Source organism: Callionymus lyra, chromosome 5, assembly GCF_982586985.1.
Source record: "Callionymus lyra chromosome 5, fCalLyr1.hap1.1, whole genome shotgun sequence".
Taxonomy (NCBI): Eukaryota; Metazoa; Chordata; class Actinopteri; order Syngnathiformes; family Callionymidae; genus Callionymus; species Callionymus lyra.
This window is the reverse complement of record NC_141822.1, coordinates 16,543,765-16,560,622: the sequence shown is the minus strand read 5'-3', so window position 1 is coordinate 16,560,622 and position 16,858 is coordinate 16,543,765. Positions and strand designations below refer to the sequence as shown.

General features: G+C 40.3%; 1 protein-coding gene across 4 annotated transcripts in view; it reads right to left on the bottom strand.

The window, feature by feature from the left end:
* sptan1 (spectrin alpha, non-erythrocytic 1) overlaps positions 1-16,858 on the bottom strand; it is a 24,621-nt gene extending 7,763 nt beyond the window's left edge. For 2 of the 4 annotated variants that reach the window (XM_087791140.1, XM_087791141.1), the window contains exons 1-35: positions 16,760-16,858; positions 11,468-11,707; positions 11,186-11,311; positions 10,074-10,214; positions 9,651-9,931; positions 9,394-9,538; positions 8,452-8,606; positions 8,202-8,337; positions 8,013-8,114; positions 7,810-7,947; positions 7,629-7,739; positions 7,463-7,540; positions 7,219-7,374; positions 6,937-7,141; positions 6,546-6,727; positions 6,217-6,460; positions 6,021-6,143; positions 5,729-5,946; positions 5,530-5,622; positions 5,296-5,430; positions 4,901-5,049; positions 4,652-4,708; positions 3,718-3,916; positions 3,512-3,616; positions 3,410-3,442; positions 3,292-3,327; positions 2,890-2,937; positions 2,462-2,553; positions 1,505-1,649; positions 1,247-1,428; positions 1,028-1,127; positions 748-945; positions 536-682; positions 366-469; positions 43-205 (exon numbers count right to left, since the gene is read on the bottom strand). In XM_087791140.1, the coding sequence (XP_087647266.1) occupies positions 43-205; positions 366-469; positions 536-682; positions 748-945; positions 1,028-1,127; positions 1,247-1,428; positions 1,505-1,649; positions 2,462-2,553; positions 2,890-2,937; positions 3,292-3,327; positions 3,410-3,442; positions 3,512-3,616; positions 3,718-3,916; positions 4,652-4,708; positions 4,901-5,049; positions 5,296-5,430; positions 5,530-5,622; positions 5,729-5,946; positions 6,021-6,143; positions 6,217-6,460; positions 6,546-6,727; positions 6,937-7,141; positions 7,219-7,374; positions 7,463-7,540; positions 7,629-7,739; positions 7,810-7,947; positions 8,013-8,114; positions 8,202-8,337; positions 8,452-8,606; positions 9,394-9,538; positions 9,651-9,931; positions 10,074-10,214; positions 11,186-11,311; positions 11,468-11,704 (4,764 nt within the window). In that variant the 5' untranslated portion in view covers positions 11,705-11,707; positions 16,760-16,858. The remainder of the gene's footprint in view (positions 1-42; positions 206-365; positions 470-535; positions 683-747; positions 946-1,027; positions 1,128-1,246; positions 1,429-1,504; positions 1,650-2,461; positions 2,554-2,889; positions 2,938-3,291; positions 3,328-3,409; positions 3,443-3,511; positions 3,617-3,717; positions 3,917-4,651; positions 4,709-4,900; positions 5,050-5,295; positions 5,431-5,529; positions 5,623-5,728; positions 5,947-6,020; positions 6,144-6,216; positions 6,461-6,545; positions 6,728-6,936; positions 7,142-7,218; positions 7,375-7,462; positions 7,541-7,628; positions 7,740-7,809; positions 7,948-8,012; positions 8,115-8,201; positions 8,338-8,451; positions 8,607-9,393; positions 9,539-9,650; positions 9,932-10,073; positions 10,215-11,185; positions 11,312-11,467; positions 11,708-16,759) is intronic. The other 2 variants (XM_087791142.1, XM_087791143.1) reach the window with 2 other exon arrangements.

Here is a 16,858-nt window from a genome sequence, read left to right as displayed (position 1 = left end):
CTAAATAATGAATAGTGAGGTTCGGTGATTGTCAAACCATACCTGGATGTTGGTCGGGTCCTTGTAGGACTCATCGGTTGCAGTTTGCAGCTTCTCGCTGATCCAGGCCTCGATCTCGTCCACATCACGACTGAACTGCTGAAGAGTTTGTGACTCTCCGAGCTTCGAACGCTTTTCAATCATCTGAGCCTTCAGTCGGCGCCACCTGAGAGAGAAAGAGTTTGAGTTACGGAAGTAAACATTTCTTCAAACCATTATAAACCAGTGATCCAATATTCATATTTGTATACTGTCAAATTCTTTACATATATTAAACACTTTTTTTTTCATTTGATGTTCTGCTAAGAGACAAAAAGTATTCAAACCTGTCAAGCACTTCATTGCGACGGTTGAAGATTTCTGGCTTGGCATAATGGTCAGCACCGACCAGCTGGTCAGCGAAGGACTGCAGAGCTGCAATTTTCTCCTCCTGTCGAAGGAATTCGAAAATCATTAGAACATAAGTAGACTTTCTACAGCTTTAACCTCCACTTGCCTGCACGTTAATGGCCTTGTCAAAGTCTTCGTGCTTCTTGATGAGAGCCTCCACGCTGTCCAGGGAGTCTCCCTTGTCGTCACTGGCCAGGAAGGCTTCACGTGCCGCCATCCAGTTCTCAGCCTGCTCACAGTCCCTGTTGAAGAGCTAACGAGAGGCAAAGACGTCCGTCACTCTGAGGATTCTCGCCATGTGATTTCAAGTCTGGTTACCTGGAGCTCCAGGCACTGGTCGAGCATCATGCGGCGCTGAACCCAGGCCTTCTCCAGATCAGCTCTCTCGCGGTCCAGAGCCTCAAGCTTCTGCTGAATCTCTGGACTGGCATAGTGGCCTCGAGCCAGGAGCTGCTGACCAAACTGTTCAAAGGCCTGGAAGGTTCCAGCACGAGCGTCAATCTCAGTGCGATGCTCCTGAAAGTGAACACAAGGAGGTTTTAATAATGGTTTTTGAAGGATCCAAAGAATGATGATGATTGAAGGGTGAGTTTTGTACTTGATGTCTTTCGAGAAGAGCCTCTGCTCCAGTTACATCCTTCGCCAACTCCTCTGATGACACCAGTCCTCGAATTCCATTAATCCAAGACATCAAATCTCTAGAGACAGAAAAATGAGACGGTTGAACATGAGACTTCTTCAGCAGGGATTATACATTAGTTTGAAATACCAAACAGTCCCAATCATTATGTAAGTGATATATAGAAGCTGCTCTCACCTGAAGTCAGACAAGAAGCGTTGCAGGTCATGGGAATTTCCAAGTTTGTCCTTGCGTTGGTCGGCGCGTCCTACAAGACTGCTCCAGGCGGTGTTGAGCTCCGTGCATTTCTCTTGAATATCATCCACCGCCTCGGGGTGAGACTGGATCAGACGCTCGGCTGTCTCTCCCAGGGATTTCACCTACGATGTCAAAGACACATTTTTAATCTCAAGCTATTAAAATACAACTAATAACATGAAGTGGAAAAAACTATACCTTATCTCCCAGAGCTGCCAGGTCCCTCTCAAAGCCTTCGTGCTTGCGCTGCAGAGCCTGAACACTGGCTAGATCATGGCCGTAGTTGTCCGTGTTTAGGGCCTGGTTCTTCTCCTCGATCCACTCTTTGGTTTCATCTGCATCTCTGTGGAGAATCAACAAAACAATTCAGCCACTATAGTTTTGTTTAGGATCAAAATGTATCATTAAGACAACAAACTATGTACTCATGTATGAAGTGAATATTACAGTTAGTAAAATATAAAAGTTTTAATATGAAGCAGAAATACTAAAAGCCGTTATTCTCTCAGATTCTCCAAAATATGTTTTTTTTAACAGCTGGAAATGGTTTGATTAGAGTTGAAACATAAAATAAAAACAAATAAACTTAAAGCTTGTCCTGAATGTTTTAACATCAAAGAATATTTTGTCAATTACAAACTATGCGTTGACAGATTTGACCGTTCTTGAGGACATAAAGGGCTCTTGAGAAGGTTTGGGTTAAGAAGAAGCGCTAAGATACGGATGTTTTCCAGACGCGTTATTAACTGTAGGAAGCCATTAGTGTGAGCTGTCCCCCAGAGTGGTTCCGACACATGCGAGTATTTACATGTAGTATTTTTCACTCATACAGCATGTGCAGCAGCTGTGTGTAGAAAACTAAAACGTTTTAAACAAAACAAGTTCCCTTTCTTCATTGAGCATCGTTTTAATATTTATGAAAGTGGACGATGATCACTGAGAATTTGGTCGCCAAGAAGGCTGTCAAAAGTGGATCAGCTCGATCTTACATTTCACTTAGTGAAAGATCTTCTTAAGCCAAGAGCAACTCTTGGAAACACATCCTACTTTCCCAGCGTTCTTATTAGAGCTTCTAGTAAGAGCTTCTTAACCAATCTACGAAACATAGGCCAATCTCTGAGCCTAAAAGTTAGACTTCAGTCAGGTGTTTCTTACCTGTGGAAACGCTGCACCTCGTGTGCACTGCCCAGCATGTTACTTCTGTCCTCGGCAAGTTGCTGCAGTGATCTCCAGCGGTTGTTCAACTCCTTTAAATAAAATCAATAATTATTCCAGTTCAATCAGATTAGGAAGATTTAACTGTAAACGAGCCAAGTTTTTGACAGCTTTTTGATAAAAGGAAAATAAATTATCTATCAATCTAACACACTTGACAATACAAGGACAGAAGTGCACTGATTCATGCATGATCATCTAACAACAGGACAATAACAAGACCAAACAACAACTAACAGGCAAACAAACAACACTATTTATGCTCACAAGCCATGTTAATAAAAATAGGACAAAAATAAAGACAACAGGGTTAGTTTTCTAAACAGACCATCATTCACAAGGCAGCTCAGACGACTCATTAACCTTACCTTGATGGTATTAAAGTTAGCCGTCGTTTGAACAGCCAATCGTATATTCTACGGTTGCAAAATGTTGCAGAAAGAAAGAAGAGAAAAGACCACACCAGTCAAGAGTGTTATGGAAAACTTCTGATGTGCAATCAGGCCAAGATCAAAGACCCAACACTTGTTTGTGATTTACTTGAAAAGAAAAACATTTCTATTTGAAATCCAGTCCCACTCATTTAAATCAGTTATCTGAGACGACTGAATATTATGTCATCATATAAATGTATGTTAATTCCACACCAGTTGAACTCAAATGCTGGACAGTCATGCAAAGTCACCACATCAGGACCTGCTCAAATCTTAGTTACATCCTTCAAACACCATTAATACACTCATGTGTAACAACAGTAAAAAGAAGTTTACCTTCCATGGAGATGCAGACTTTGAATCACCTTCATCCTGTTTCAAAACATTAAGACAACGTATCTCACAACATGATGACATAAAGCATGTTCTGAGGAGATAATGTAAAGCTACATACCCTTCCAGGTGCAGATCCCAGCATCTCTTGTTGCTATAAAATCAAGAATTACATCCTTTTTAATATGACTGCAAATTAATGAGCCACAATTTTTGAAGTTACCTGAGCTTGAACCATCGGGGCTTCCTCGGCCATAAGACCTTCAGACTCCAATTCAGAAGCCACTTTATTGATGTCCCTCAGACGAGACTCATTAGCCTTCAGGTCCTAGAAAGTGACAAACAAACAAGATTAAGACAATGAAACTTAAGAAATAAAACAATCAACACGAAGCGTTGACATCGATTATATCGTCAGATCTGCATTACCTTTTGGAAGTCGTCAAACTTCTTCTGCAGGACCTCCACCTGCTCCAGGTCAGAGCCCATCTCCTCGTTAGTCAGAGTACTCTCCTTCTCGTTGATCCACTGCTGAAGCTCATTGGCTTCCCTGAACAGCATGAACTTCTTGCAACTCTTCTCCAACATGTCCTTGCGTTTCTCTCCAAGTTCAATCAGAGTTCCGTACCTGGAAATAGAAGCCTGCATTAGACCACTCAAGACATGAACCGTGTTGAACGAGGACTGAAGATACTGTTGCTTGTACACATAGAACATGAGAACGAAGCCCCCCCTCCCAAAACTGATGAAAAAAAAGAAGAAAAACATCAGTTCAATGAATGCATGAATCCATGGGTTCATGATGCTACAAAAGGATCCAAGACCAGAAGTCAGATCCAACCATGTTCGAGACTTCCTAAACTTATATTTGTACTTAAATTTGAGACAAATTTATGCAAAAAAAACAAAACAGTTTTGCTTGTGAAACAAAAATGAATCTCTAGTATGTAAGTAAGTAATAATTTTGATGCCTAATGAAACATTTTTAATCCTAATAAATTACATTAATTCACACTACTCTTTCATCTGTTCCATACATATAATAAAAATGCATCAGATAATTACATATTTGGATCTGGTACATCTTGGTATAAAAATGAATTTGCAGAATTAGCCGCAAATGACATGTCATGGTTTATGTATACAAACAAATACTTGAAAAGAAACATTCACAGTCAAGCCAGGAATGACAAGGAGGTGGTCTCTTGAGGACTTCTATCCTGGGGTTAAATAGAAGTCAGGGGTGAGCAAGACCAAGCTCCGCATTCCCTCCGATGTTTTTGGATGGGATGGGAAAGGATGTACATCAGCTGATGGTCGTACAATCACAGGGACATGGAGATGCACATCAAGTCCTACTCACAGCTCTTCCACCTGTTTCATGCGCACAGACACGCTGCAGGCTTCTTTGGTGGACAGCCTGCCCAGTGGCAAGGCAGGATTAAAGTGTTAAAAAGAGACAGAACAACAAAATACACAAAAAAAGGCCTTTAGAGGTTAAACCAGGATCAAGCAAAGAGAACTGTTAAGAGCAGAATGAGACTAGTAAAGTAGTAAACTGTAATAAACCACAGAAATGAATAAGCCTCGTTTCATCTTTCTTGATTCTTACTGATTATCTATCTGGTCCTGGCGCAGAGCAATGCTTCCATGTTCATCCAGCAGGTTCTCCCTGGAGGACGACTGGGTTGGGTCCAGCTTCTTCACATATGCAGCGGGAACAAAGCCCTGTCGGTCATTCACCTCCACCTTCCACCAGTCCTGCAGGAGAGAGCCAAACATTGATTTATTTGTTTTAAATGTATTCTGTCCTGTTGTTTGACTAGATATCAATTTTCATATGTCAAAGACAACTTTTAATTTAAAATAATCTGCTAGGTTAAACTGTGTGCATTAATGAAGTTTAAATGTCGTACAAAAACCCAAAAGGAATGTGAGTTTTCCAATTCATCCAATAGTGCTCATCAATAGCGCTGAGTCTCGGCTAAGTAAAGCTTGCTTGTGTACCTTGTTGGTGCTGTTCAGCAGAGTCAAGATGTCTCCTTTCTTCATGGTAACTTCTCTGGGACTTTTCTCCTGATAGTCATACAGGGCGAGAACCAGTTCTTTTCCAGTCTCGTCATCAGTTGGGGCCACTTGTTGCTGTGGGGAGAAATGAAATGTTAAACTGAAGTGTCATAGTAGAATTTGGAAAACATGTTAACAAGGTCATAAACTCTGCAATAAGAGGGCTTATATTACCCTGCAGGACTGAGCCTGTTCCTTCAGAGAATTGATGCTGCTGCCGTAAGCACTCAGGTCAGACATCAGGGCTTCATGTTTCTTAAGAAGAGCCTGCAGAAGAAGATGTTTTGATTATCTTCTTGTTGACACAATGAGCAGTGGAATAATACGAGGCACATTCAAGATCCAGTAAATAGATTGATTGATTGGACAGTACCTCAGCAGAATCCTCGTCCTTGCCATAGTCTGGACTCCCAACAATGGGCTCCTTCTCCCTCATCCAGGATTCTGCTTCATTTGCATCAGCAAAGTACTGCTGAGCCTGCAGAGAGTCCTCCAGGTCTTGTCTCCGCTGTCCAGCTTTGGCCTTCAGAGTGTCCCAGCGTCCATGCAGTTCCCCCAGCTTCACTTTCACTTCCTCGCCAGCAAAATGACCTACGAACACATTTTTATTTAGTCTTGAAAGGCGTTTGATGAAGAACAAATTTATTTAGCTTCAGTTTCTGTACCTTCCTCCACCATGGCCTCTCCTTTTTGGGAGACGGCTTTGATGCGAGGTTCATGTCCAGAGATCTCAGCCTGCAGAGCCTGATGCTTCTTCAGCAGATTCTGAACACCAATCAGGTCTTTTCCTGAAGAAAGAAGTTTAATTTTCATTAAGCCCACATGAACCCATCATAATCTCACTTGTGGAAAATAACTCACCTCTGTTCGTGGATGAGGCAATAGGCTCCTTCTCACGAATCCAAGTCTCCTCATCCTCGATATCTCTGAAGAGCTGCTGGAGGCGAAGAGAGTCGGACAGTTTCTGCTTGCGAGCATTCATCGGCTCCCGAAGTCCATCATAACGAAGAACTAGAGCCTCTTGTTTCTTGCAGATGTTGTCGGCATCAAAGTGTCCAGCTTCTTGGAACTGACGAGCCTGGATGGTAATTCCATCAATTCGATCCTGAGAGATGACATGAGAGGATTTGTTATGATGCACTCTCACAAAAAGACCAAATTACAGTTAAGTTCAACACATCTTAACTCACCTGATGAGCAGCCACATCTGCCTCCAGAAGGGCGTGTTTCTTCTGCAGGTTCTGGACGCTTGTGAGATCTTTTCCAAAGTCGTCTGAAGCCAAATGTCCTTCAACTTCATACAGCCACAGCTCAATATCTTCGACATTCCGGTTGAACTGCTGTTGCTGGTTGGCTTCTCTGAGCTTGATGCCTGAGTGAGACACATCGTTTTACCTTTTCTTACTCAAGGCAAATGTGATTCCACAGAGTTATGGAAGTATACGAGTGCCGTCAGGATGTTGAATTTAACATTAAGTTTTGAATATACATATCTGCACCATTATATTCATTTGAAATTCAACCATTCATTATTCTAATGGTACAGATATACTTCCATACAGAGGCTTCTTGCATTTTTACCTTTCAGCTCAGTGGCTTCCAGCAGTTTCTTCCACTGTGAGCTCACTTCCTCCATACGACCAGCCACTTCTGTGGCAGCGTAATGCTTCCGATCCAGGAGCTCTTGACCGGACTTCTGGAGTGCATCAATGCGGCTCTGATTAGCAGACAGCTCTGCCTCAAACGCCTGGTGTTTCTGCACTTTGCCCTGGAGGTTTGAGGGATCCTAGAGACACAAACATTAGATATGAGCTGATTCAAAAAAACATTTTATCGATGAGACAACAATGTGTTCTTTAATACCTTGTAAGCCTCATCAGTAGCAGTTTTCATTTTCTCGTTGATCCAGCTCTTGAGCTCATCAGAGTCCCTGAAGAACTGCTGCAGATGGAAAGAGTCCTCCAAGGCAGCACGACGAGATTGAGCTCGGTCATGCAGGGCATTGCGGCGACTGAGCAACTACAAATAATAGAAGAGAATTTCTTTTAATTAAAGCATCAGATTTAAAGATCTTCTCCATTCAAATAAATATTATCTCCATCATTACCGCATCTCTTCTAGTAGCCACGTCCTCTTTAGCGTAGTGATTGTTCTGGATAAGCTTGGTAGCAAACTCATCCAAAGCCTGGAAACAAGACACAAAATTAAAATGTTATCTTGAAACAGAAAACATGACAGCAATCTTATTTAGAAATACAAATTAAGGAACTAACCGTGATCTTTTCTTCCTGGGCACTAAGTGACTTCTCAAAGTCCTCATGTTTCTTCAGCAGAGCTTCCACACTGTCCAAAGAGTCACCAAGGTCTTCATTCAGAAGGAACGCCTGTTAACCAAACGCAAGTAATTTAGTAGTTTGCTTTTGTAACAAGAAAACATCTTTGCCGTTCGTTTACCTCCTGTTTGCTCATCCAGTTGTCAACCTGCTCAGTGTCCCTGTAGAAAAGCTGCAAGTCCATGCACTGCTCATACTGCTGCCTGCGAACCTCCCACAACTCCAGCAGAGACTCCTTCTCATGTGCCAGTATTCCGAGCTGCATATTAAATGTCATCATGAAAAACAGCTCATATAAAAATGCCTATAATTTTAAGTGATTACCTTCTCCTTGACTTCATCAGAAGCATAATGTCCAGTATCAAGTAAAGCCTGTCCAGCTTCAGCAGTGGATCTGAAACTGTCCTCATGAGCATCAATCTCCCCCTAAAATAATACACAAATTGTTCATTAAGAGCCTGGTCACCAGTTGAAGGGTCTAGATTGGTTAATTCAAAGTGTTTAATAATTGACCTTATGTTCTTGGTGACGGTCAAGCAGAGCCTCGGCACCGGCCACATCATTGGCCAGTTCATCAGCATTGATCAGAGCCTTCATCTCAGTCACCCAGCTGGTCAGATCCCTGAAGTCTGCAGTGAAACGCTGCAGCCTAAACGATACAAAGAGAACTTGAGCAGATACTCTTAACACGCAGTGTAAATCTTAAGAACAATGCTATAATGACTCTTGTGAAAACTTTATAAATAATGTATTTGCTTATTACATGTAGGAGTCATTCAGGCGAGCGCGGCGCTCGGCAGCCAAAGTACGAATTTGCTCCCAGTTGGTTATCAGCTCGTCTTTCTTCAGGTGGATTTGTGTGGCGTTCTGTGGGTGTGTCTGCTGAAGACGCTCCGCATCTCCACCCAGGGTGTTGACCTGACAGGTGAACACAAGTTGATGATATATACAAAAAACTCCATGATTGATTCAACTTCAGTGGGTCCCCTTTCACGGTGGGGGATTAGCTCCTTAAATCCCCCCCCCCCAACCTCGAAATTAAATAAAATAAAGTAATGACTGTTTAATTTCATCTATTCAAAACCTGTTGAGGCCTCTTAATTCCTCCCTCGCACCCTTTTTAAAACCCAAACTGTCATTAATATTTTCCACATTCTCACACTACATACACTCTCAAAAACCTACATCATTTTAACAACACAATAAATGATTGATTATGAAAATTTGATGGAAAAGTTATAAATTGACATTTTCTTTTTTAGCTTACAACTTAACATTGCCTATGAGGGGCATCCCTCTCAACAACCCCCTAATGTTGACATTAACAGCTCCAATAACGCTTTGCCGCCCAGCAAACCAATCACAGCTGTCAATAACTTTTTACATTGCAACTTGGCTGTACAATACAGTATTGTTATCACTAAATAGAGTATTGTGTAGAATTCATTATTTGTTGGCAACATAAGTAAGATGGTGTGGTAACTAGCGCCTCCCACCAAGTCATAATGTATTATTAAGTTAAACTGCTGTTATAATAAATCACCTGCTTGAAACAGTGTCAACAAAGACAAGGAACTCTGACGCTCCTGACTGCTACTTCATTTTAATTAAACATGCAGTACCGTCTGCACAAACAAAAACACAAAACAGGTCTACAGTAAAATTGCGAAGGACCAGTATATTTTTATTTTGAAGAGTTTCTCACCTTATCTTCCAAAGCAGCCATGTCTCTCTCCAAGCCTTCATGCTTGCGCAGCAGAGCCTGCACACTGGCCAGGTCACGACCAAAGTCATCAGAGGCCATCAGCGTCTCCTTCTCCTTGATCCAGCTGATGGTCTCGTCCACATCTCTGTCGATTCAAACAAACAGAAGGCTCAACCTTTTGGTAAAAATAAACAACTCCAAGTAGCATTGAATGTGGTTATGAAGCATTCAATTTACTACATTTTTGTGTCTTTTACCTGTTGAAGCGTTGCACCTCAGCAGCTCCGAAGAGCCTCCCCTGCCTCTGCTGAGCCAGGCCCTTCAGACGCTGCCAGGCTGCGTTGACTTCGTCTTGCTTTTTGACTATCAACTCAGCCTCAGGGTGAGCTTCCTGTATCAGTTTTGCTGCAAGTTGGTTTACTTCATTCACACGTTCTTCATGGGCTGCTAGATCCGTCTGGAACTCTTCAAACTTCTTCTGTAGCAGTTCCACATGCTCCAAGTCCTGTCCCACCTCCTCAGATGTTGCCATAGTCTCCTACAGAACCAAACATAAATGGAAATTGAGATTAAAAGGGAAGTAAAAAATAACATCCACCATAGTTTGTTTTAATCACAAATGTATAATTCCCAGCATGATGTGTGTATTTTATATTAATTTCTGTAACTGTGAAACTGACCTTGTCACTGATCCAGTCAAGGGCATCTTCACACTCACGCAGGTACTGGACAAGTTTCTGGGCTTGCAGAAGCCGCATGCCCTTCTCCTTGGTCCTCATCAGCAGGAGGTCCCAGAGGCGATGTAGCTCCTCCAGGCGAGACTGAATTACAAAGAGAAGGAAGAAACAACGATTAAAAAGAGGAAAATTGCAAATATACCTTTTCAATGTTTTTACCTAATATAGAAAAATAAAATACCAAGTTTATTGAAAGGAGTATACAAGATTCTTAGAAATATAATAGATTATCTCAAAGACAATTGGATGCAGTATGGAATTATATCAGTGCCAGCAGGATATTGAATGGTTGAATTGATCATTTTAAATGTTGGCTTTTTTTTTGTTTTATTAGTTTTATTTTTTGAATTAAATAAAATAATTTGTATTTATTATTTTTACATATTTTATATTCCAATTCCAATAATTCAAGAATAAATGTTCTAAAATAGTGGCACTAGACTATACCAAAAGAGTACCGATCTACTTGATTGAACCATCAGCCAATCATAGTGGCGCATTTCAATACATTTAATTTAAAAGGCTACGAATGAATGAGAAAAAAAGAATTAAACGTATATATTTTTTTCAAATAATTGGAACAAAAATATCAAACTATGTTAAAAAAAAAAAATTAATTCATTTTAAAAGATTCTATTTTGAATTAAATTATATGAAAAACAATATCACTCTTTGGATAAACAAATTATTGAATTAAATTATTTAAAAAAAATTAAAATAATAAATAAAAAGTTTCTCAACATTTGAAGCATTAAGATAAAATATTCAATATTCCAATGACACTGATATAATTCCACAGTAACACTCTTAAGAAACAAAAAGAGGAAAACCAGCTGGTGGAGAATCCAGAAAATGTCACTCAGAAGTCACGCGGCAGGTCAACACCTACTTGTATATATTCAATTAAATTATGACTAGTAACTATGGGTCTCTGCTGTGTCCGGTAGGGCGTGTAGGACTGAACCAAAGGGAACGTTAACACATTGGCAGCATGACATACAACATTTTACACAAACACATTGAGGTTTTATACAGTCATAAATTCTTTTTCATACCCGGATGGTCTCGGCAGAGAAGTGACCCTCGGTGATCATGAGGTTTCCTGTCTCGTCCAGTTTGATTATAGCCCTGGCATTGGCCTGAACTTCAGCTTCAAAGGCCTGATGTTTCTGCAGCTTACCCTGTTGTTAACACAGATGATGAACAAACACACGTGAGTGATCACTCAAAAATCCTAAAGGGATTATAAAAGGATCTGCTTAATCCATTAAAATATTCTACCTACTCTGGGACACAACACTATTCTAAACATGAATATGATTTTTTTTAATCCAGACCTGCAGATTGGAAGGGTCCTTGTAGTTCTCATCAGAGGCGATCTGCAGCTTCTCCTGGATCCACTTCTCTAACTCATCTGCGTCCCGGCGGAAGAACTGGAAGCGGTAAGAGTCTTCCAGCTTCTGCCGGCGCGTAATGGACAGGTCCTTGAAGCGCCGATAGCGGTCCAGCACCTGCTGGCGGCGCTCCTGGATGTCATCGGCTGTCTCCAGCACCTTGGCCCCTGCCGTGTCCATTTTCTGCTCCAAAACACAACAGAAATATCATGAACATGTGGCATTCAGTCATTAATGATCTCTACATTCCATTATTTAATGGAATTCTGAAAGGAGCTTGATTTAGTACGCCCATCTTAACTCTGCTTAAATATTCACTGCATGTAAAAATGTAGGGGTTTGATAAGAGGATACAGATGTCAAAGCTGTAAACAAATCCTGCATCCTGAGTCGAGCGGAGCAACCAAAAGGCCAGCAGCTGAAACACTCCACTTGAATGTCAAAAGGGGGTCGGGGTGGGAGCAGAAATTCCACAGGCCCTCAAACAGTAACTAGGCTGCGCCGAACAAATGATTTGCTTGAGTCAACTTCCCTCTCGGTTTTGTTTGGCCCCCATTTTATAATGTTAACCATCTTCAGGGAGGAGATCAAACTATCTAACATTATTGATTTTCGTGATTCAGTTTTAATGGTTATTATTAAGAATTTGTTTACACTCAACACAATCCTATGTCGAACACAAAAAAAAAAAGAAGACAGCTAGACGTTGACTTGTCCATCACCACCAAGGTCGACTCCCTCCAGGCAGACTAGTGGGTGGGTGAGGGTAGGGGGGGGGCGGAGCATTTTTGTCGATAGTGCAAATTGTAGGACAATGAGCCATGGATGCTTGTGACATCATCCATGTTTGCACTCAATGTGAGGATTAGAGGCGTCAGCAGTCCAGCTGTAATGGGGTTTTCAACCAGAGCCAGAGATGCTTTTATCGCCAGACAGACGTGTATGCCATTGGACTGACCTTTTGTCTCCGCAAGGTTCAAGTCCTGACCAGCCCTCAGGCCAGTAGCCATCCCCTTATTTAAATGCACAAAGTACAGAAAGTGAAAGGACGAGGTCTGATGTGCAGTAAGAAGATTAGTCCTATCAAACATTTGCTTAAAAAGACTGTCCGGGATGCAGATAACCCTCCCCCACTGTCGACTTGCCCCAGTTCACAGAGAACTTAAAAAGATGGGACAGACTGAAGTGACCTAGCCAAAAATATAGACTAAACTATAACTATTTTACTGCATATATGACTAATGCAACGTAAGCATTATATTGAATTACTCATTGCAAAATTTCATACATTTATTTAATAATTTGTATTATTATCAAATACATTGTTGGTACATGAAGTTAGCGTGTGATTACCGTTATTAATTTTAAATATTATTATGCTCAAAGCAGAATGACTGTCAGACGCTGCTAAAGCTGCGACTGCTGATAGCACGTCCACTCGTCATGTTGCACGAGTAGATAACAGCTTTCTCTGTCTTCATCTGGACGACGCTTCGCAGAGCTTTGCTCCCTTTGGCAACCACCCACACGAAGACCCACCAACGCAGAGTGCAAAACATAGAGAATGTTGCTGTGCAGATTTATATCTTTTTTTTTTCCTCCACAATGCGAGATGTAGTTTCGAAGCTAGATGACGAATGGATAATGGACACCAGTTTCATAAGAGTTGCTCGTTCTAAACGTTTTTGTCTTTTAATAAATCATCTTGACACATTTTCACCTTAAAATTATAGTAAAAAATAAACGGATTAGATAAATCTATTACTCACAATTGTATAATTTCCCGTCTTAATAAGTGTAATTGTTCGGAAATTAATAAAAAGGATTGAGGAACAGTTAAACCAAACGACTGTTTCTTGGGTAAAAATAGCAGTGGATCCTTCACAGAATAACTGTTACTAAGGGAAACCATCTGTTGTTTGTAACCAGGGGCCACAGTGACGCCAGCGAGGAGGATGGAAGCTAAAGGAATTTGCAGGAAATGGGAGAGGCTCTTGGGAAGTGATGGAGGGAAGGCGGTCCGATGAGATAATGCAACAACAATATCTCTGACCTAAACCTCAGAATTATTGATTTAATTTACAGAGCTACACCCAATATTCTTTTTAAACATGAGATGAATAAGACATTTTCTATGAAATGACATTCCATAATCTAATTTACTGTATATATTATAAGGTTATGATCATAGTCTCAACTCTGAAGTAAATACGATTTTATGTGACCAAAACGTTCATCTCTTTACACAAATATTCTTCATGAAGCAAACATCTTAAAGTTTGTACCTCCTCTGCTTAATATTACACATGTATTCAGTGGCATGTTAAGCAAAAACTCACCTGACAGATCAAAAATAATGCAGCAAACGCAGACTAAATTCAAGATTACTTATGGGACTTGAAGAATAATGAGGACAATACATGCCAAACTAATGTGTGGCAACTGAAAGGTAAACACCTAGATGAGGGAAAACACGGTTTAAGACTAAAACATTTTCCAACACAATATTATAAAAAAAATCTATTGCACATTTGAATTTCTGAAACGATATAAATGTTAAAGGGTAAAGGAGTCACTCTTCTGACATGCAAAGATAAACACCACAAATAGATGCATTCAAAAGTATAAATGAACAATAATAAGTTTCAGAAAAGATACATCTTCTATTTTAAAGATTAAGTCTGAGAGAAGAAGAGAAAGAATACTTGAGCGAGATTCTCCGTCCAGATGATCTCGTTTAGCCCCTCGCTCGTTGAAAATCTACACAAGTCGCAGCGTCATCCTGCACCCCACCCCGGCTGTAATGCACTCCTAAAAAGTCTGATGGCGTGGAAAAAGACAAACTCATCTAGCACGCAGAGATCGACGCAATGCACCTGCAGTGACTGTGCTGTATTGAGAAGAGAAGCAGGAGCCCGGCCCACACTGCCCTCTCTCCCCACTTCATCCCTCCGCCCACAAACATTAATTATTATAAGTGTGGAAAAAAAAAAACAAAGCCTGTTGATAAGTATCTGGAATCTTCTACGAGTTCATATTTGAAGACAGCAGCACACAGAAGGCACTCAGAAGAGAACGTCACACACTTGTTACCTTGAGTTTCGGTTTAGTAAATGTCGACATGTTGTGCATCCTTGTCGGCTTGCTAGAGATCATTAAACATGGACCACATGATCAGTGAGAGGCAATCAGTGATGGAGCTCAGAACAGGCGTTTACAGGAAGAGGATGCTTTATAGATCGAGTGCTTTACAATAATAAGTCAATTGTCAGCGCAGATAGACATTGAAGAACAACTGAAACTAACTTCCCGAACCCTTAAGCAATAGAATAACCAATTTCTAATGATCAGCACAGAAGCAGCAGTGATAAAAAGTTTAGTTTTAAAATCTATGAAACAATACGATTTTAAAATATACAATTCAAAAATGATCACGTGTATTTTGTATTGAGACTGCTATACAATGTTAACCCAACACAAAATACAAGAATCATGTTAAATTATTGCCAGGTTACATTAAAGAACAAAAGGGAGATTAAGAGACAAATGGGGCAATATTATTTCCATTGGGAATATTGCAAGCAGGTATTTTTGTCAGATGAACTCAAAAAGCTGTCCTACTTTGCTCCTTTCTGGCTCACACTACCATCTACTTGTTCTTCCACGATATTTAAACACACAGACATGACACTTAAGATTACATAAATGACACGTTTTGGGAACATAAATCATTTATATAACCATCAATGTTTTAACTTGAAGTTTCTAAAAAAACTTTATTTTTTTGTCATAGAGTCATATGACTAACTAAATAGTTGACATCGTTTCCACGCAACCCAATTTACCTTTCTCTTGTCAACATAACAGAAATGAACAAATATTAACTCTTTTTTTGTGACTATTGCACTGTGAAATGACTGTGTACAAATATTTAAAACGGATGCATTGTAAAACCGCTTAGACGCTCCTCCTATTTACAATTGAAATACTTTATGCGTTCTTGAATAGGGTTTCAAACTACTTACATTATACAAACACTAATAAAGTGATAAAAAGGGAAAAACAACACCTAGAAATCTTAATTTAAAGTCTATATTATAAAATGAATAACAACCCTCTAGCTAAAAAAAGGGTTTGATATAATCAATGAGAGTGTTTAAAACATATGGATAGTGGATCCTTCTAATGTTCTCGAAGTGCTGCCTGTGCCCATGTGTAAAACCTGACACCACACTGAAAAGCACAGATGCAGAGGCAGAAAAGAAGCGGGGGTGTAAAATAGCAGGGGCTTGTCATTATTGCTGCCCACACATTCCCTGCTTTCAGGATATATATTGCAGGCTCTGTTCACAGCCAACATGAATGGAATTACAAGAATGATTCAAGAAATACATGTCATTTTTACAAAGATCTAAACGTTGTATGGAGTGTATGAAAGTATGCAGTCAATCCAGTGACATTAAAAAAAGGATATTGGCTAAAATATGGGTCAATAATTAACTGTAAGGACTTCAGTGGGGACTGACAGCTGGAGTCCTGCTCCGGCCAAAGGTATGCAGGGCGGCTCCCATTCAACTATGGCCGACATGCTAATGAAAGCTACACGCTTAGCACGGGGGGGATTCACAGCAAAGCCATCATTGAACTATTACTTTACAATTGTAGCAAAGCTATTTCTGCAGCACAAAAAAACAACATCAGATCAGCTTCTCTATTATTTATTCAACACTTTTTTTAAGGAGCTCACGGACAAGCTAACGGTCTCCATCTCAGAAAGAAAAATGTCCTTCACGTAATCTTGAAACCCCCTCAGCACACAATGCACTTTTTAACCTAAACTGTAGCTTAATATTCGTCAAATATTTTATGAAATATGAGTTAAACATGCATTTGTTTCTCGGGTCGTCCTATCACACCACCCTGGTGGACAACAAACGCAATTGCAAGCTGTCATCTTTGGGAGGCTAATCGGAATTTATACATCTTTATAAACTTAAATATCTCCTCCAGTTGGAAGTGAATACAAGTGATGCGTTTAAACATCATTCTGTTTTACTGCATTCACTCGGATTAACTAACACAAAAGAGGTTTTAACAAACATGCTAGCGTTAGCATCAAGCTAAGCCAACAAGAGGATAATTGAATGAAATGGATTCAGCAAATAAAAAAACAATACTTTGCATCGTCTATACGTTTAAAGATCTCAAATGGTAGTTTTAAACGTGTTATCTTACCTAGGTTTTATTCGAGAGCGTTAGGGAAGTGGTTGTGTGTCCAGGCGACTGAGCGACGGATGCGAGGTTGTTATCTAGTGGGCTGGCTGTTTTCTTTTT